General features: G+C 36.1%; 1 protein-coding gene across 2 annotated transcripts in view; it reads left to right on the top strand.

Annotated features, from left to right (window-relative positions):
- SAMSN1 (SAM domain, SH3 domain and nuclear localization signals 1) overlaps positions 1 to 18051 on the top strand; it is an 83422-nt gene that overhangs the window by 32485 nt on the left and 32886 nt on the right. Inside the window, exon 1 of one of the 2 annotated variants that reach the window (XM_081138465.1) lies at positions 6590 to 6765. The exons of the other annotated variant lie outside the window; for it this stretch is intronic. Coding sequence (XP_080994591.1) covers positions 6709 to 6765 — 57 coding nt within the window. The 5' untranslated portion in view covers positions 6590 to 6708. Of the gene's footprint in view, positions 1 to 6589; positions 6766 to 18051 lie in introns of those variants that run through there. 2 annotated transcript variants of the gene reach the window in all.

Below are 18051 nucleotides of genomic sequence, written 5' to 3'. Positions count from 1 at the left end.
ATTTTTTTAAATTTTAAAATAAAATAAAATAAAGAACTTCCCAGTGGGAAATCATTGTCTCAAAGGATTGGCAGTAAGCCCCTGAAACAGTTAAAATATAGAATTGGTTTAATGATTGTTGTAAATACAATTATAAAGCTTTGCAGGTGACAAGAATAATTATTAGAGGAGATATTCTAAAACAAAAAGCAATGTAAGAGAATATATAGATATTTCAAAATGATCGGCTAATGAACAAAATCACTTATAAAAAACAAACCGAAAAAAGGTGGAAACTAAAGAAAAATGATAGAATGAGAGTATTAGTCAAGGTTGTCTAACATTGATTAAACTAATCATATTTCCAGAAAGACAGACAGAGAAAAAGAGATGAATTTATCAAAGAGACACACTCCTGAAGGTTATGTGTTTCCAGTTTGAAAGAGGCATTGAGTGAGCAGTACAGAGAATGAAAAAATAACCCATATCAATGATAGAAGGAAACTACAGAATGAGGGAGGGAGAAAAAGAGAAAGAGAGAAGTCCATATATAATAAACCAGGAATCACAATGACATTAGGTTTCTCAGCAATAACTCTGGAAGCTAGAAGGCCATGGAGAGGCCTTCTAAATTCTGAGGAAAAATGAGGCTAGAATTTTATTTCATGCCAAAATAACATTCAAATGTAAAGAATCTACAAGCAGCTAGAACATTTCCACTAGGGAGGTTTTGTTTCTGCAAGTGGAACAAAAGAGAGAATCCAAACCAAGAGAAGACTAAGAAATTCCATTTCGGCCTCAGGACTGCATACTTAGATAACAACCAAACCACACTGGGAGAAAAAAACTGAAATGTTTGAGCATTTGACATTATAAGTATAACGTGTGAACTTAAGTATTCAAAACAAATAAGTTGACAGATTTGTTGGGGCATTTATCTGGGATACATTACAACACATAGGGAACCAACTATAAAAAGGAAGGCAATTATAAACTCCAAAAATGAACAACAAAGGAAACATAAAGCACTAAGCACAGTTTGACTTATCTGTGAACATTATTTACCAAATAATAATGACTGTTTTAACTGAATAATTATAAGGGAGTTGGGGAATGAAAAGAAAGTAAAAGATACTCAAGGATTAAACAGGAATCATTAGTTAATAACTAATACATAAATCGAGAAAGTATAAGCCTATCACGTAGAAAAGTGATATTTAGAAGTGTAGAAGGGAAAAGTATTCTAGAAATGTAAAGACTATGACTATAATTTGAATGTGACATCAAAGCAAGAAAAAATGATAAAATTAATAATCAAAGGATAAGAGGATAATAAATACATTTAAGAAACATAAATTGGGGAGCTGTATAGCTCCGGATCAAGGAAGAAATAAACTATGCTTGTAGTAGTAACTTCACAAATATCAGTTCACACGGATACCTTATCAAAAAGCCATTGGCAGGGAACTTCAGAAGCTAGGGAATTTCATTGTGGACAAGTCTAATCTGTGATCCTGCCATGATTTATATAAGCATGAAATTAGAGAACATGATTATTTAAATTAGTATTGAGGAACTCCTGACTCTTCTTGGAATCACAAAAAGGCAGTTTGGGTTGCAGGAGGGAGATGAAATGATAGCAGATTTGTCCCTGTGGTACTGAGTCTTAATTAAAGAAGAGGGTTCTAAGTTGGTTACATACTTACTGGCTTCAAATTTTAATACACACGTAATAATTGAAACATCCTCTCCAACCAGTAGCTCAGCATTACCTTCTATCCAGCCCTTACCATTCCTGACTCCAATGCCCAAATAAATCACTCCCACTTTATGCCAGGACTTTAGGTATGCCAAAGCATAACTATGAGATAGAGTGATGGTGATGTTTATGAGCTGAGGCTTTGGAGTGTGTCCTGACTCTGCCACTTACCAGCTGTGCAAATTGGACACATTACCTCACCTCACCTGGAAGTTGAGAATGATAGTGTTAGCCACACGACGATTTTGTGAAGATATGTAATATGTATAAAGCACACAGCTCTATGACAGGCATATAATAAGCATTTAATGATGATAGTCACTATTATTATTACGTTTGAGAATAAGATTATTTCATAAATATTGTAACTTTTCATCATAAATGGGTGAAATTATATCATTACTTATTGTGGCAACCACTTAGACAGTATATATTTATAATTTCTTGAAGTAATCTGAGAATTGGTATACTTTGAATATATTCAGCTCTCTTAGTTGTTTTATCACTGTTGAAGAGGTGTTCCTCATTTTTTGTTTATAAAGTTTTCTCAAACGTTGTTTTCAGTCATCTCGCCATGCATGGATGTGACCTAAGAAGTTCTTTGTCTCTTCCTAGATAGTTTTTCCTGTATGATTCTTTAGGTTCACCATTCATCTTAGACCTTGGTCCTTCTTATTTATCTTGATTCTCTATTTCCTCTATAACTAAGATAGTGAGATAATGTACTGCATCATCTCTGTAGGAATTTAAAATAAGAAATGTGTTGCAGGGCCAGGCTCCCCGCCAAGAGTCATCCCAGGGTATATAGGGCCTGACCAGAAAGAGGAGACTGAAATATCATGTTTTTTGTTTTTGTTTTTAATATACCTTTATTGATTTCAGAGAGAGGAGAGGAGAGGGAGAGAGAGAGATAGAAACATCAATGATGAGAGAGTCATTGATTCGAGCCCACAACCTGGGCATGTGCCCTGACCAGGAATCGAACCCCGATCTCCTGGATCCTAGGCCAATGCTCAACCACTGAGCCATACCTGGCCTGGCTGAAACATCATGTTTTGAGCACACCCAGAGTGGATCCTTATTTGGGGACATATTCTACATTCTGTAGAGAGAAGCCTGCTCAGAGGGGCCAGAAAGAAGAGAGGAAATATCAGGTTAAGTTGCTTTTATGATTTACTTTGCTTTTTCTTTATCATAAGTGACTAAATTCTGTAGAACTGAATGGAATACAATCTATTCTTTTCCTATAAAATAATTACTCTATCTTACATTAAATGTTAATTTTAAAATTGTCATCTATGATAACAATATTGTTTCTCTTATTTTTCAAGTTCTTAGAAGATGTCTTTCTGTTTTCCTCCTTCAACAATGTATTTGAAGTGAGGTCAGAAGTATTTTAGGTTTATAATTACTAAAATAGCTTTTTCATCATGGCTGCCCCAGAAATACATGGAAGTACTAGATTTATTATGACCAAGTCCACTCGTTGGAGAAGGTGTAAAAATTAAGGCAGTGTGGAGATCCTGGTACCATCATTAAAGATTTGGTTTGAAAACCCTCTGTCCATTGAACAAATGAGTCTTGAAATAACATATAAATTAGGATTAACCCAAACTTTGCTATCTATTTTTGTTATTCAGCTTGATGGCAGGAAGCAGAGAGATAAAGATAGATGTCATCAGGTAGTCAAGATGTCAGAATCAAAGACATCAGAAGGCATGTTCTCTAATCTATACTTTTCCGATGCCTATGATTTGAATTTGATTATTTGTTTTAGCAATCTATCAATAGATAGTTGTTGCACTGCTGAAACAGCTCTTTCCTGTCTCACCTAACTTTCTCACGAGACATACCTCAATCGCTATCATTAATTGCAATTTCTTTAAAGTTTGACTCACCCTGTATGACGCAGAAATAGTAACCAGTGTGTGTGCCACAAAGTCCCAGGCTTGTTTCGGTCTGCCTAGGTAAGAAGACCACGACGGTAACGTGTAAAGCAGGCCACGGAGACTGCTCTTTTGCAATTTCCCTGTTTCAGAACGTCTTAAGCAACATGTGGCTTAGTGGTTGAATCATGATAGGGAGTGAGGTGTGCTCAGTACTGACGCTCTACCCAATTCCCATTCTGTCTACCTTAGACTTTGGAATTTGCTGGTTCGCTATGGGTCACACATTAAATAACTTGGTGGACCTAGAATTCCATAAAATAGATAATTGATAAAAAGAGTTTCTACTTTGTCACTTGAGATTTTTTTGAGGACCAAGAAGTTAAATACAGATTGTAATGGGATCTCAAATGTCATATGTTTTTAATCTCCAGGAAACATTACTCTTGAATAGAAGATTGGAAAATTGCTTCTCTCACCTGTAATTTTGAAGGAAAAGATTCCAGTTTTATTTATATTTTCAATATTCTTTATAGTGTTAATGATAAAGTGCCTAGAGATCATAAATTGAGATTTTATAAAAACTGCTTAAGTGTAATACTTTTTAAAATTGCATATAATCTGGTTATAGTCTCTGTTCTTTAGTCATCATTTTAGAAATATAATCTATAGCAAACAGCACCCCAAACATAGCTATTTGAAATTGCATGCCTCTTTAAGATCTACAAAAAATTTCATGACTTGAAACATTGCTTAAATGATTTCATATAATAAGTATGTTTTTTATTGGTATTTTCTTTTGTTCTCACCAAAACCCTCTCATGTAATAAGTGTAAAACTCACATTTGGATTAAATTGCTATTCACAGATGAAGAAATGGAGACACAGAGGGTGCAGATACTTCAGTTAAAACATATATTTCTTCATGACTTTCAATTTCTGAAGATGAAACAAAAAATTTACTTAGGCCACTGACTAACCTAAATCCAAACAGAAAGTTTGAAAGAAGGCATATTTCTAGGTAATTACCCAACCTCAAAGTCCTAAGATTTTTCAATGTTATCCTTTGTGTCATTAATTTGCAAATACAAGCCTGATAATTCTTGAAAATATAATCCTGCTCTTGGTATCTAGGAGAAGCATATTAACCATAATCTTGAAAAGTGTATTCCTTCAGTTCTATTATATAACAAAAACAATATTTAGCTAGTCAAGATGCTTGATATATTGTCAGACAGCACACAATTGATACTCAGTTCAATATTTGTTAAGCAGTTAGTAAAATTTGAACCCTAGAACTGGGCTGCAGGGAGAAGGGACATAGACATGTGAGGGAAGACTAAGAAATAGTCAGTTGGTTTGTTATCTAAAGAAGTTGCTCTTTAAGAGAATGTTTTTCGCCCAGCCGGGCGTGGCTCAGCGGTGGAGCATGACCTAGGATCCAGGAGATCACAGTTCAGATCTGGTCAGGGCACATGCCCAGGTTGCAGGCTCCATCCCCGGTAGGGGGCGTGCAAGAGGCAGCAGATCAATGACTCTCATCATTGATGTTTCTATCTCTCTCTCTCCCTCTCCCTTCCTCTCTCTGAAATCAATAAGATATATTTTAAAAAAAAAAAAAAAAAAGGAATATGCTTTTCAACCCAGGGGTTTCATAAACAGACATCTAGGTTGATTTCCATGACAAGCCTGTTTTAATAGCACTGGAGTTTCAGACATCCCACAAGCCTCCCTTTGGTAAATCTCTACCAAGAAAGTTGAACTTTTTGCTTTTATTTCCCAGGTATCCTGGTACTGACATTATAATAAAAATGTTAACCCCTTTAGTTTGATGAGGAAAGTCTTTCTAAGCCATGCTAGCTCTATTCCAAACCTATTAAATAAGGACTCTGGATGCTTCATTTGAAGGCACCATTGACCCATTGGATCATCCCTGGAACAGCAGTCATCAGTGTGTGGCACTGTAGTTTGCAGCAGAAAGGCATCTGGTTAATTGAGGGCTCCTCTTAACTGATTTCTGAAAGGTCAGTGTTGGTGGTGCACAGACAGGCTAAATAGCCACCTCAGATGGTGAATAAAGAAACATTAAATTTATTTAAGGAGAGGGGGTGGGGGGTGGGGATAGCCAAAGGGAAGGGCTCCACAGCACTGAGTCAAAGGGTGCTGGGTCCATAATGGCAGCAAAAATATACTTGGGACAGTGAAAGCAGGAAGAGCACAGAAGCAGCAACAGGAGAGCCCAGGCTGAGTGCTCTGGCTCACTGGGGAGTCAGAGAGAAGGGGCCTTGACCAGTGATATGCTGGGGAGGACAGGTTCCCCTGGGGACCAGGTTCTTGTTTTCTCAGTTTTGTTCCTTGCTAGGCATCTGGAGCTTCTTGCCCTGGTGAGTTTCTATACCAGAGTTTCTGTACCTGCCTATCTAACAATTTCCATATTAATTAGGGCTTTACAACATGGTAATATGTTAAAACAGTAACTATGCATAATCATTTACTCCTGGAGTCAGATTCCCATTTATATTTATATGAATTTCAGCCATACTCTATTTTTTAAATGCATGCATACATGCCTAATATAGGATTAGTATCGTATAAAGTCTAGTTTATTTCACCTTCTAACAAAGTTTATTTAGAAATGTAAAATTGACTACTCTGAGTATTCTCTTAACTTTTTTATACTAAAAAGCCCACACCTCAAGTTTTATTTATTGGCTCAGATATTTTCTTCCCCCTACCCATAGAATGTGCTATTGATTTTTATTTTCATATGAACTAAAAAAATGAGTTTTATTTTGAAATCCTTATGGTTATGATGTAACTGCAGGCATGTCAAAGAGTGGAATTTAGGGATTTACCTCATAGAACATAGAAGAAGCAGAACATTAAAGAGTTACCAAAGAATAACAGTAAAAAAAGCCAAAAAAATTACCAGATGTAAATGTCACGTCACATCCTGACCAAAGGAGGAAGTGGCAGGTTGCAGGGCTCAAACTTACTGCTGTCAGAGACAGCACAGTGCTGACTGTCTTCAGTTGTCTCTGTAACGACAGAAAGTGCACTCTCTTGGAGTAGACTGATTTCAAAATGCTGAAGAGAAAGCCATCCAATGCTTCAGAGAAAGAGAAACATCAAAAGCCAAAGGTAAGGCAATTTTATACATAGTCACACAAAACTAATCCATTTAATAGGTTACACACACACACACACACACACACACACACACATTCTTACCATCAGTCATAAATAAACTCAACCCTAGGGCTGAATGCCTCATGGCAAATGGAAAAAATCAAATTGCAAAGTTAGATGTTAAATAATCCCTGACAATTATTGTGTTTGTAATTTTATCTGATAGTGTATATTTGACCATTTACATCTGTAACTGAACTTTGAGCTCAGATGATCAAATTCCTGGAAATCAATTTGGTGATCTCTGTTCGAAAGGTTGATATTATAACACCTTCTTGCAGGTCTTTAATGACAATAAAGTCGTCAATGTCTACTTAAGAATTTACTGAGTGCATTTTAGCTCTTAAGTGCTCAGGTCTTCACAATATATTTAATTATGAGAAGGTTTGATATTTTGGTTAAATATTTCATGTTTTTCATTTTTTAATATAAAAATATGACAGCTTGTTGTACATATTATTTTTCTATTCTGTCTCTTGAACTAAGGAGAGAATTGGGTTGTATTTTGGGAAGGATCAAAACACCATAAATTAACAGGTTTGACAAACTGACTCTATTTGGCATGTTGTGCTGGTCTTTGTCTTGACAAAAATGATCAATTTAAAGAAAGCAGAGCATGAGGTAGCAAAGTGTAGATTCTATTGTAAAAACCTAAATTAGTTATTAATCTATGAAATACGCACGGAAAGACTTTTTCTAATATTTGTACATACCTTGAGTTTCTTATGTAAATGACATTTTAAATGTTTGTGAATAAACAATAGCTGAGTTCAGATGTCTTCTTGGAGGACTGATTTATTACTTATTAATGGTCTATATGTGCTTGGCACCTTTCTGAGAGAAAGGATTTGAGAATTGCGAATTTTGAATTGATGTGGCATTGAACAATAGTCGATACTTTAAAACTCCTTTCAAGTTACACACAACCTCTCTGAAAAAAACTAAAAATAAATGAACTCCAATCTTTGGGAACTAAGAATAAATGATTTTTAATATTAATTCTTTCTGACACAAAGATCTGATAAAGGATAGACAAGCCTCTTTACTGATAAGTACAGCTGGATAACATATCATGATTTCTGTCTTTCCCCTAATGTAATAAAAATTCAAGGTAAGATTTTCCAGAGTACAAAACAGTGTTTAAAAGCATCATTTACCTTTCTAGTTAAGATTAAAGTTATATAAAATTTACTTGATTAAATGCAATATTGAGTTTATAATAGTAGATTTAGGAAGATTACAAAAGTTAATATGAAGCGGTGGTTTTCCTCTAAGTATTTAAAATCTAAAGTCAGAATATCTCATGAAGACTGTGTTATGTAATGAGTTACTATGTCACTAAACTATTTCAAAGTGGTACTTAGGTCTATTATCATTTGCCTTAATTGCAGGAATTATTGTAATACGAATGGAGTATTATTCATCTTACTGACTTTTTTATTCATAAAAGCAAAGATATATTGATAAAATACATATCTAGGAACAAAATATATCACAGAATATAGTCACATTGGAAACATTAATTTTTGTTGTACATTAGTTCCCATTTTCTTGAAATAAATGATGTTATTCTATGTAAATTTAAAAAAATTATTTTCCAACTACAATTATTGTAGAATATTATGTTAGTTGCAGATGTACAACAGTGATTAGATACTTACAGATCTTACAAAATGATCACCCCAATAAGTCGAGTACCCATCTGACTCCAGACGTAGTTATTACAAATCATTTACCACATTCCCTGTGCTGTTCTCCACATCACCGCGACTAGTTTCATTACTGGCAATTTGTACTTCTTAATCCCTTTCATCTTTTTCATTCATCTCCCCAGCCCCCTCCCATCCATTTGTTCTCTGTATCTATGAGTTTGTTTCTGTTTGTTCATTTATTTTGTTTTTAGATTCTACATATAAGTGAAATCATATGGTATTTGTCTGACTTATTTCATCTAGCATTATACCCCCTAGGTCCACTCACATTGTCAAAAATGACAAGATTTCACTCTTTTCATGGCTGAGTAATATTCCACTGTATATACACATGACATCTTTTTCCATTCTATATGAACTTAAAGAGTTTTGTGAGTGCATACATATAAGTACGTTTTTCATACATTGCAGATTAACTAAATTCTTTCCTTTTAATATGGAAGTAATATTTTCCTAAATATTATAATTATGCCTTAGAAACATTTATTTTACTGGGTACTGTTTGAGTATTTTCTGGAAAAGACTAGAATCCCTAAAGATGACACAGATGGATGTCATGATAATCCCAACAAATACATGGGTAGTAAAATAAGGAGAGCAAATTCCTTCATCTACTCAAAGGGAACACAGGGCCTGTGTCTAGAAAGCTAAAACAGAATCATCAAAGGAACTGTCTGAAACATAGGAAATCACTGTCTATACTGACTAACCACAGACCAGACAAGTGTCCACATCTCCTGACTGGAAAACATACACACCTTGTGTTACATTGTTCCAGAATTTTTGTGAGAGAACTCCTTGTGTTTTATTGTGAATGCTAAAGTAGGTAATAAGCAACATTAAAAATTAGGGAAATATTTAATCATCTAGTTCATGTTAACTCCAGTGGGTTTTATTTCAGGTGACCTAGTACCCTAGTATTCATATGGTGAGTGCATATTACACCTAATGTAACCTCAAATAAAAATTATAAAACTGATCATTTGAATAGGAAATAAGTGGAGAAAGACTTTGTTATTAGTATTTTTAAATGTCTTATGGATCTGAGAATTCAAACCATTCATGGATATAAAATATAGCAATCAATTGTGTAAGTGTCCTATATCTAAAACAATTTATTATTTTCTTATGTTCACAAGACTTATTGATAAATATGCTCATGAATCAAAGATAATAGGTCAAAACACACATTAAAGTACAGTTTTATCATAAGTAATTTTATCATTAATGTGTCTTTTCCTCTCTTCTTTAAAAAATATGTTTTTATTGACTTCAGAGAGATGGAGAGGGAGAGAGAGATAGAAACATCAATGATGAGAGAGAAGGTTGAGCCCACAACCCAGGCATGTGCCCCTTTTGGGAATCGAACTGTAATCTCCTGGTTCATGGGCTGATGCTCAACCACTGAACCACACTAGCCAGGTCTCTTTTCCACTCTTTAGTCTTCTGTTTTCCACTTTTGGTATGGGTTCTTTCTTACAAATAGCTCATATATAAGATCAATAGTATTCATGTTTATTAGAAGATATTCATAGTGCAGGTTAAGAGGGAAAGACCAGAGATAAGAGAAACTAAAAAAGCCTTGGGAAATTATTACAAAAGAAACCCACTGCATCTACTGGAATGCTAATAACTTTCATCAAGTTCAATTTGTGTCTCATAACTCTCTATGGTGTATAGGTACATTCCAAATTAAGAACAAAAACTTGATAAATAGAGAAGTTGTTAAGTACTGTATTCTACATTTAGTTCATCAAAAATAGCCTTGGTTAACCTACAGGCAAGGTACTGTACTGTACTGTTCTTTCCTTCTTAGTTTTCTTTTTACCTTCTTAGCATGAGTGTCCGCTACTGGTATGATATTTTAAAAATTTAAGCATATCCAAGATTCATATTTGATATGATATCATTATACTCTATAAATGCTTACATGATAGAACATAATTTTCCTTGACCTCTCTTTTAACAAAAATGTTTTATTTTTAGTTTTCTATATTATTGTGAGTTTTTTACATACCAGTTTCTGAGTTCAGAGCTTTTTGCATACTAGTTGATTTAATATTTGTAACAACTCCCTGAGGGAATCACTTCTATTTAGCTTCATAGAAGGGAAGGCATAGAGAAGGTGAATTAACTTGAGCGAAGACACATAGGGAACAAATGAAGCTCTATAAAGTGAAATACATATGTCAATTTCCAGAACTGTTCTTAAATATTATGCTGCCAACTAAATTTTAAAGAAATGAGGCAGCACATATTTTTAAGAACCTCTGTAAGTTGGAAAGGAACTTAGAGATCCTCCAATTTTGTCTCTGATTAAATGCAATAATTCCACCCACAAAGTTCAACACACTGTAAAACAACAATAACAACTTCCTCAATACTCAAATATACAAATTGTCAAAGAAAAAATCATGATCTAATATTGAGGAACTTATAACTATATATCTCTCTCCTGCACCTAGCATAACACCTTCAATGTAGCAGGCTTTTGATAAATATTTGTAAACTGAATCAAATTTATTGAGTCTGCTGTATGTAGCCTGGTTCAAGTATGAATGCTCACTAGTGTTATATACTTTCATTATTCTTGGTAGCAAGTCTGGTAGAATGTACATAAAAACGTTTGTATTTATATATGTAAATATAACACTCATTTTAAAATTTTATTTTAAAAAAGAGCACCAATACCTCAATGCTGTGCAAAACCCCCACCAAAGAGGCCTGTCATTATATACAGTAGACCTTTGTTCCAGGTCAGAGAAAATGGTAGACACTTCAAAAATAGAAAAGAAATAGATCCCACAAATAAAACTGCAACTGAATCAGTTGGCCTGTATTTGGCCGGGATTAATGATCTGTGCTAATAAATTTTAACTGAGGTTTTTCTTCGAGTAAAAGAGATTCCAATACCACTGTTATTTTAAAGGAAAACACTGAAATGATGGCAGTTCTGGAAATAGATTTTTTTTTACCATTTTAAAAAATCTGAAGTGCATAGTAAATGAGACACCATTAGTGTCACAGATGCTAATTTTCCCCAGCTCTGACTGAGGTGGCATTCCTCCTATTTGCATTTGATCCCAGCGATGATGAGAGGTGATGAGTTGATTATGAGCTGTTCCCACTGCACTGCCCGCTGTGCAAATTTATGCTCCTAGACAAGGATGACACATAGTTGTGGCATTAAAGACCTTTCTTCATTGCCTTTCCTATCAAGACTGTGAAGATATATTTTAACTCTTATCTAACCAAGTATAGAAAAGAGACACATCCATGCACTGGCGCTTACTTTAGGGAAGGCATTTGCACAGGGCTGGGTGGCATTATCTTTCTCCTCTCCTCTAATTTACAGAGAGGAAGCAGGCCTGTAGATGTGAGATATTTTGCCCAAGGCATCACAGCTAGTAAAAAAGAAATTGATCTGGGATTATATGGGGCTGTTTTTCTTCCTCTAAACCTGTGGACTTCCACCCTACTACTTCTTTAGGCTTCTTCACCTGGGGTATCATTTTCAGACTTCAATTGATATGAACTCAGTTGAATGTTTTGTTTTTTGTAAACAAAGTTATCTCAAATAAGATATGTGATATACAATATAAGTAATATTTTAAATTCACTTTTCCCATTTTAAAATGGTGGATGTAAATAAATAAATGTATATTTTTACTTTTATTTATGAACCCCCCTCTGCAGCCAAGTATCTCTCAAGAGGTTCTCTTCATTTATGAATTTAGTCAGTATTTATGTCATATTTGTTTTCTAAGAAATATTTAAAGTAACTTATAATGCAAACCTAAAATGAAATAAGACAAGTGAGGAGAAAACAAAGTGCAGACCATACTAAATGATGTCACAGGGCCATCAACATTAACTGTGGGTGAAGGTCCTTGCTCCTCAGTGTGGCCCTATAGACTAGCAGCACCACCATCCCATGAGTTTGTTAGAGATGCAGATTCTCTGGTCTACCCCAGGCCTATTAAATCAGAACACAGGTTGTAACAAGACACCCAGGAGTTCTGTGAGCACTTTAAAGTTTGGAAACGATGTTCATACTGATGGTTCTCAGCCTAGGTTGCACATGTGAATCACTGAAGAGCTGTAAGAAACACTGATGACTGGGTTCCATCTTCAAATATTCTGACCCACCTCATACAGAATACCTGAGCATCTAGAAATTTTAAAACTTCCCAATCTGGAACCATTTTTTTTTTCCTTACTAATCTTTTCAAGAGATTTAGAAGTTAATTCATTAATGCACTTGTCCATCCATTCATTCATTCTTCAAAGTAACAAATATCTACTGAGGGCTTCCTATGAACATCACAGACCGTAGGCTGGGCATACAATCTTGAATAATAACACTAAGATCCCTGCCCCGATAGGATTTACATTCCCTGGGGATGGCAGATAACAGACAAGGTAAAGATGCTAGATCTGTAGCATGCTAGGTAATGATAAATGCTAAGAGGGAAGAAGGGATATGAAGTACAAAGGACAAGGGGAGACTTGGTGAGAATAGTACATTTGAAAAAGGACCTGAAGGAAATGGAAGAGCTGGCTGAGGAAACCCTATTCCAGGTAGAGAGAAGAGCAGGTCGAAAAGCCCTGAGGTGGGAGTGTCCCTGGAGTGCTGAGAAACAGAGCACATAAGGGAAAGAGCAGTCAGTCACAAAGAGCCAGATCATAGAGGGCCTTCTATGCTTAGTAGTGAAAGATTTTGAGAAGAGAAGGATCTGGCTTACCTTTTGGAGGGTTCATTCTGTCTTTTGTGTTTCAAATACACTGAAGGGAGTGAGGGAGGAAGCAGGGAGGAAGCAGGGAGGCTATTACGGAAACTAAGAAAGAGCTGGTGTTGGCTCAGACGAGGGAAGTGGCAGGGTGGATGCTGAGATGTTGGATTGGGGGTGCATTTGTACATACTGTATACATTTGAAAATGTATAAGAAACTTACCACGTGTGCTTGGAGGATGATACACAGAAAGGCTGCCAGTGCCCTGCACTGGTCTTGCTTCCAGCTGGTGCCCACATTCCAAGGAGAAAATAACCTCATTCCTCTGCTCAGAGCCAGCAGAAGTTCACGGCCAACATGACGTGCCACTTCCTAAAGATTCCTGCTTCTTTCTTCAAAACACAGTTTTTATTGGATTTAATTTTATTTCTAGGACACCTCAAATCAGAAGAGGGGAACTAATAGTTTCTTCATTTCACCATATTTATTTGGAAGTAAAATAATTTTAGCCTTGAAAACTCTCCAAAAAAATCACGAATTCATTTTAGCCTTCCCATTGTACAGAATATAAATCTATAACCAAGTATTTTTGCAAGCAAGTAGCAAAGGCTCTGAGGCTAAGTAGATTGGCTATACTTGAAAAATATACAGTGCCCAGACAATATACAGAAAGTTCAGGAGACAAATGGTTGAGAGAAATGACGGAACTGTAGTCTCCCCTTTGGGAATTTGAATATTATATCCTGGACAAAAAGTACAAAGTCACTACTTTGACTACCAATGCCCCGGATTTGTTAAAAATCAATTTAATGAGACACTTATCTCTTTAATCTTCTCTTGCCTTGCTTTCGAGATAAGTGGCCTCATTATCCCTGCAGATTGTTTTTGTTTTGTTTTTTTTTTAATAATGGGATTAAGTCCATACTCTACATATCTAAGTTTCCAAATTTAGCATTACCAAACTGATCCATTTCTCTTCCTTTCCAGTGTTGAGGATTGAGGTGAACTTCTAGAAACAAGACATTTCATAATTAGCTTCTTAGTAGAGAACGAAAGTATCTTCCATTAAGAACTGATTAATAAGGACAGAAGAGGGTTTTAAGCTGTTTCTGGTGGTAGATGAAGTGATTATTTCGTAGACAGAGCCATTTGTCAACCCAGCTGGCTATATTCCCTTCTTTCCCTCAGATCAAGAGCTTTGGAATTTTTCACCTAGTCAGTGTTAGGTTTTAGGGCATCCATAACAAAACACCACAGACTAGGTGGCTTGAAGAACAGAACTTGATCGTCTCACAGGTCTGGAGGGTGGAAGTGCTGGCAGGGTTGGCCTCCTCTGAGGGCCAGGAGGGACGGGTCTGTTCCCGGCTCCTCCCCTGGGCTTGCAGACGGCCACCACCTGCTGCCTTTCCGCTGGGCTGACCCTCTGTGCGTGAGGACTCCTGAGGCCTGTCTTTGTGTGTCCAGATCTCATCTTCGAGTGGCTCTGACCACTCTCACGCTTTCCTGTCTGCGTTTCCCTTAGCCTAGAATGACTTTGCCCATTTTTTCCAACTTGTGAACTCATATCTACCTTTTAATACCTCTCTTGACTCTCTCTCCCTCAAGAAAGCCTTCACTAGTTAGCCAAGGTGGCGCTTAGAGGGCAGAGCAGCAGGGAACATGAGCTAAAGTCCTATAGATATGGGTTTGAGGCCCTGTCCCAAGAAGTCCTAACGAGGGGGTGCTGGACATCTTACGAAACCTCTTTTGAGGTTTGTTGTGCTTGTCCAAAGAAGGGAAGGTGTTAAAACATGTCACATAGTCTGTGAGAATTGTTAGTTACCACATGTAAATTTCCTAGCACATAGTACATGTTTGATTAATAATCTCTCTCTCCTCTCTATTTTAATAGCACTTGTTCCACACCTGCGTTGTTTCTCTTGCCATAGTTTATTTCAATAGGTCCTTCCAGCTAGAGTAATCATCAAGAACAGGGACTGTATCTTAATCATATTTGTATCCCTGCAGTTTTTGTTGGGAAACAAGGGGAACTGAGGTCTATCTGACATTCAGACTCCGTGTGCTTTCTATTGCACTTTGATTACCATCAAAGCATTTGTAATATGGAACGTAGAGTCATCACTCCTCAATGTATGTACGGTAAGTGTGGCATGATTAATGGATAATATTAGTCATCTAAAAAAGTAATCTACTTATTTCAAAACACAGTTTTTAAATAGGTCATTGATAAAGATCTGAGAAACACCCACATAAAACAAAGTAACCATTCTTAGAATCAGAATGAAGTGAAACAAAATAATAACCAAAAAATGTAATGTAACCTGTCTGAAGGGGGAGAAAAAAGCATTTGCAAAGGGTATTACTTTGCAGGAAGCCTGAAAGGAGCAGGAGAGTATAAATTAGCCACTGTGTATGAAGAACAATCTGCATGATCAGCCCAAGCAAATATTCCACTTGGCTCAGCAGACTCGCTCACTTAGGTGAGATAGGTATTGGGCTATTATAAATTTGTCTCTGTAGCCTTCAAAATCATCTAATTCACAACACTTTGACTTTACTATAACAAACACAACAAACTCCCAACCACGATATTGTGTCCCATGGAGTATTTCTTCCAGGGAGACAATTCTTTTGTCAGCCAACAAGAATACACACCTCCTTGGCCGCTGAATTTCTCATACCTCATCAATATTTGCTATTGCCAGTTTTTCTATCTTATCAGGCTAGTTTATGAGTCAGTTTCCCACCCTCAAAGTTGTTTCTTTTTACAAACTTAAAAAAGAAAGTTTCTATACTTCTCAAAATGAGAGCCTGATATTGGACGTGGAGACCTGGCCAAAGAACTAGTTTCCCAGAAGGAATGGCCTGAGTTGCCAATTGGCCCCACCTTTGCTTTATATACATAAAATAAAGGCAAAAAATAACGAACTTTCTTTTCTACATTTTATTCATGATTTTAATAAGTTAAGTTCTTAGACTAAGGTTCAAAGCCGATATACCTTGTATCAAATTCTACTTTATAATCCATAGTGATATGATAGTCTGGATACTTGGTTAAATTTTTTTCTGAATATTTCACATGGTAATAGCCATGCAACTTGGGTTTTTTAAAATAAGCAAAAGGAATAAATAAATAATTAAACCTGCAAATTTTGTAATTCTCACAGGTATGTATTCTTTATATTGTTAGTTATTATCCAGTCACCATCATCTTCGGCCATTGACAAATTTCAAATTAAGATTATGAATATCTCACTATAATTATTTATCAATTTTAAAGTGGCCATTATCAATGAAACAAATGTTTATCATTTTAAAAATAAAATTCCGTCAGAGATAAATGTTCTACAATTACCGGACATTATGTCGCTGGCTTAGGAATTATTATAAACTGAGTTCATTTCCACCACCACTATGACATTTCAATACGGCCGTTAACCCTTCAGTGGACTGAAATATTCAAATAGCCAAATCCAACTCTGCTGAATGGAATGAGTGCAACAGGCGACGGGGAAGTTAGAGAGCCCAAAGTCTGTTCCAAACAGCCCAGCTTGAATTTACCGGTTTCCCCCCGCCCCATGTGTGTAGCTGCCCCCCATAAACGTGTCGGTTCCCACCAAGAGAAAAACGTTTAAACTCCTAAGCGCAGAGGCAGGGGGGCTGCCTGAGCCGGGAGTGTTTATAAGCTTTATGATATTAACTGCGGCACTCAACCTCAGGTGGCATAAAGCATGCAAAAAAGAACTTTCTGTCAGTTTTATTATTTCTAAAAAGGTTCCCCTTGAAGCAGCAGAGTGACCTTGCTCTGCGGAGCTGACATGTGCGGCTGGATTAATGGTCGAGCGCCGGGGGGAGCTCAGGGAGGCATTACAGCTGCAGGGCCCGGCGGCCCTGGCCATTAATCAGGGCACCCCAACCAAGCACCAAACGCACCCGTTTAAAAGGAGTACAAATGACTTAGAAAACTTTCTGAGAATTAGCTTATTGTTTGTCGTCACTTGTGTTCAAGGAGATTACCGCAGGACTGAAATATCCCTCGGGGGAGGCCTTTAGAAAGGTTATTAGTACCCAGAGGCCAAGGAAACCCAGAGGACGTTTGACACTCATGGAGGTAACTGAGGTGTTTTTGTTCCAGGGAATTTGATTGGAAAGTTTATTAAATGGATGCAATGTTTCCTACTTCATTTTTACTCCCTTATTTAACCATGATTTCAAAGCAGTGGGTACTATAAATGTTTACCTCCTTGTCATAATTTCATTTTTTTATTTTAAAACCAGAGCAAATGGATTTAGTGGTATAAACATTTGGCCGGTGAACCGGTTAGGATATTTTCAGGAACATGAGTTTTAGTCAACACATTCTACTATTAAATATGTTAAAAAGTATATTAAGGAACTTAAAAGTACTGTACGTTCTTCCACCATGCATTAGCTAATGAAAATTTTCAGGACTTTTTCTCTCTTTAATTACTGAGAAGAAAAAAAGGTCTAAGCCTAAGATCCTTGAAGAGAATGCTCAGATAATTTATCTGAGAATAAGTCTTCCTGCTCTTTAAAAATCCCTTTGATAAAATTGAATAGACCTAATTTCTTTTATATTTTTAATAGTTTATCTTTTAGATTAATGATATTATATATAATACACATGTAATTTCATTATTAGTTAGAACAAAGAGTAGAATCAGGCCTTTATTAAAAAAACAACAGAATATTCGATACTTAAGACTATATGGTTAGTGTAGTAAGGCCTGTTGCAATTAGTACTTCAAAGTTATTCTTCTAAATAATTTGCT

Source organism: Miniopterus schreibersii, assembly GCF_964146895.1.
Source record: "Miniopterus schreibersii genome assembly, chromosome: 5".
Classification (NCBI taxonomy): Eukaryota; Metazoa; Chordata; class Mammalia; order Chiroptera; family Miniopteridae; genus Miniopterus; species Miniopterus schreibersii.
This window is presented reverse-complemented; position numbering and strand designations above follow the sequence as displayed.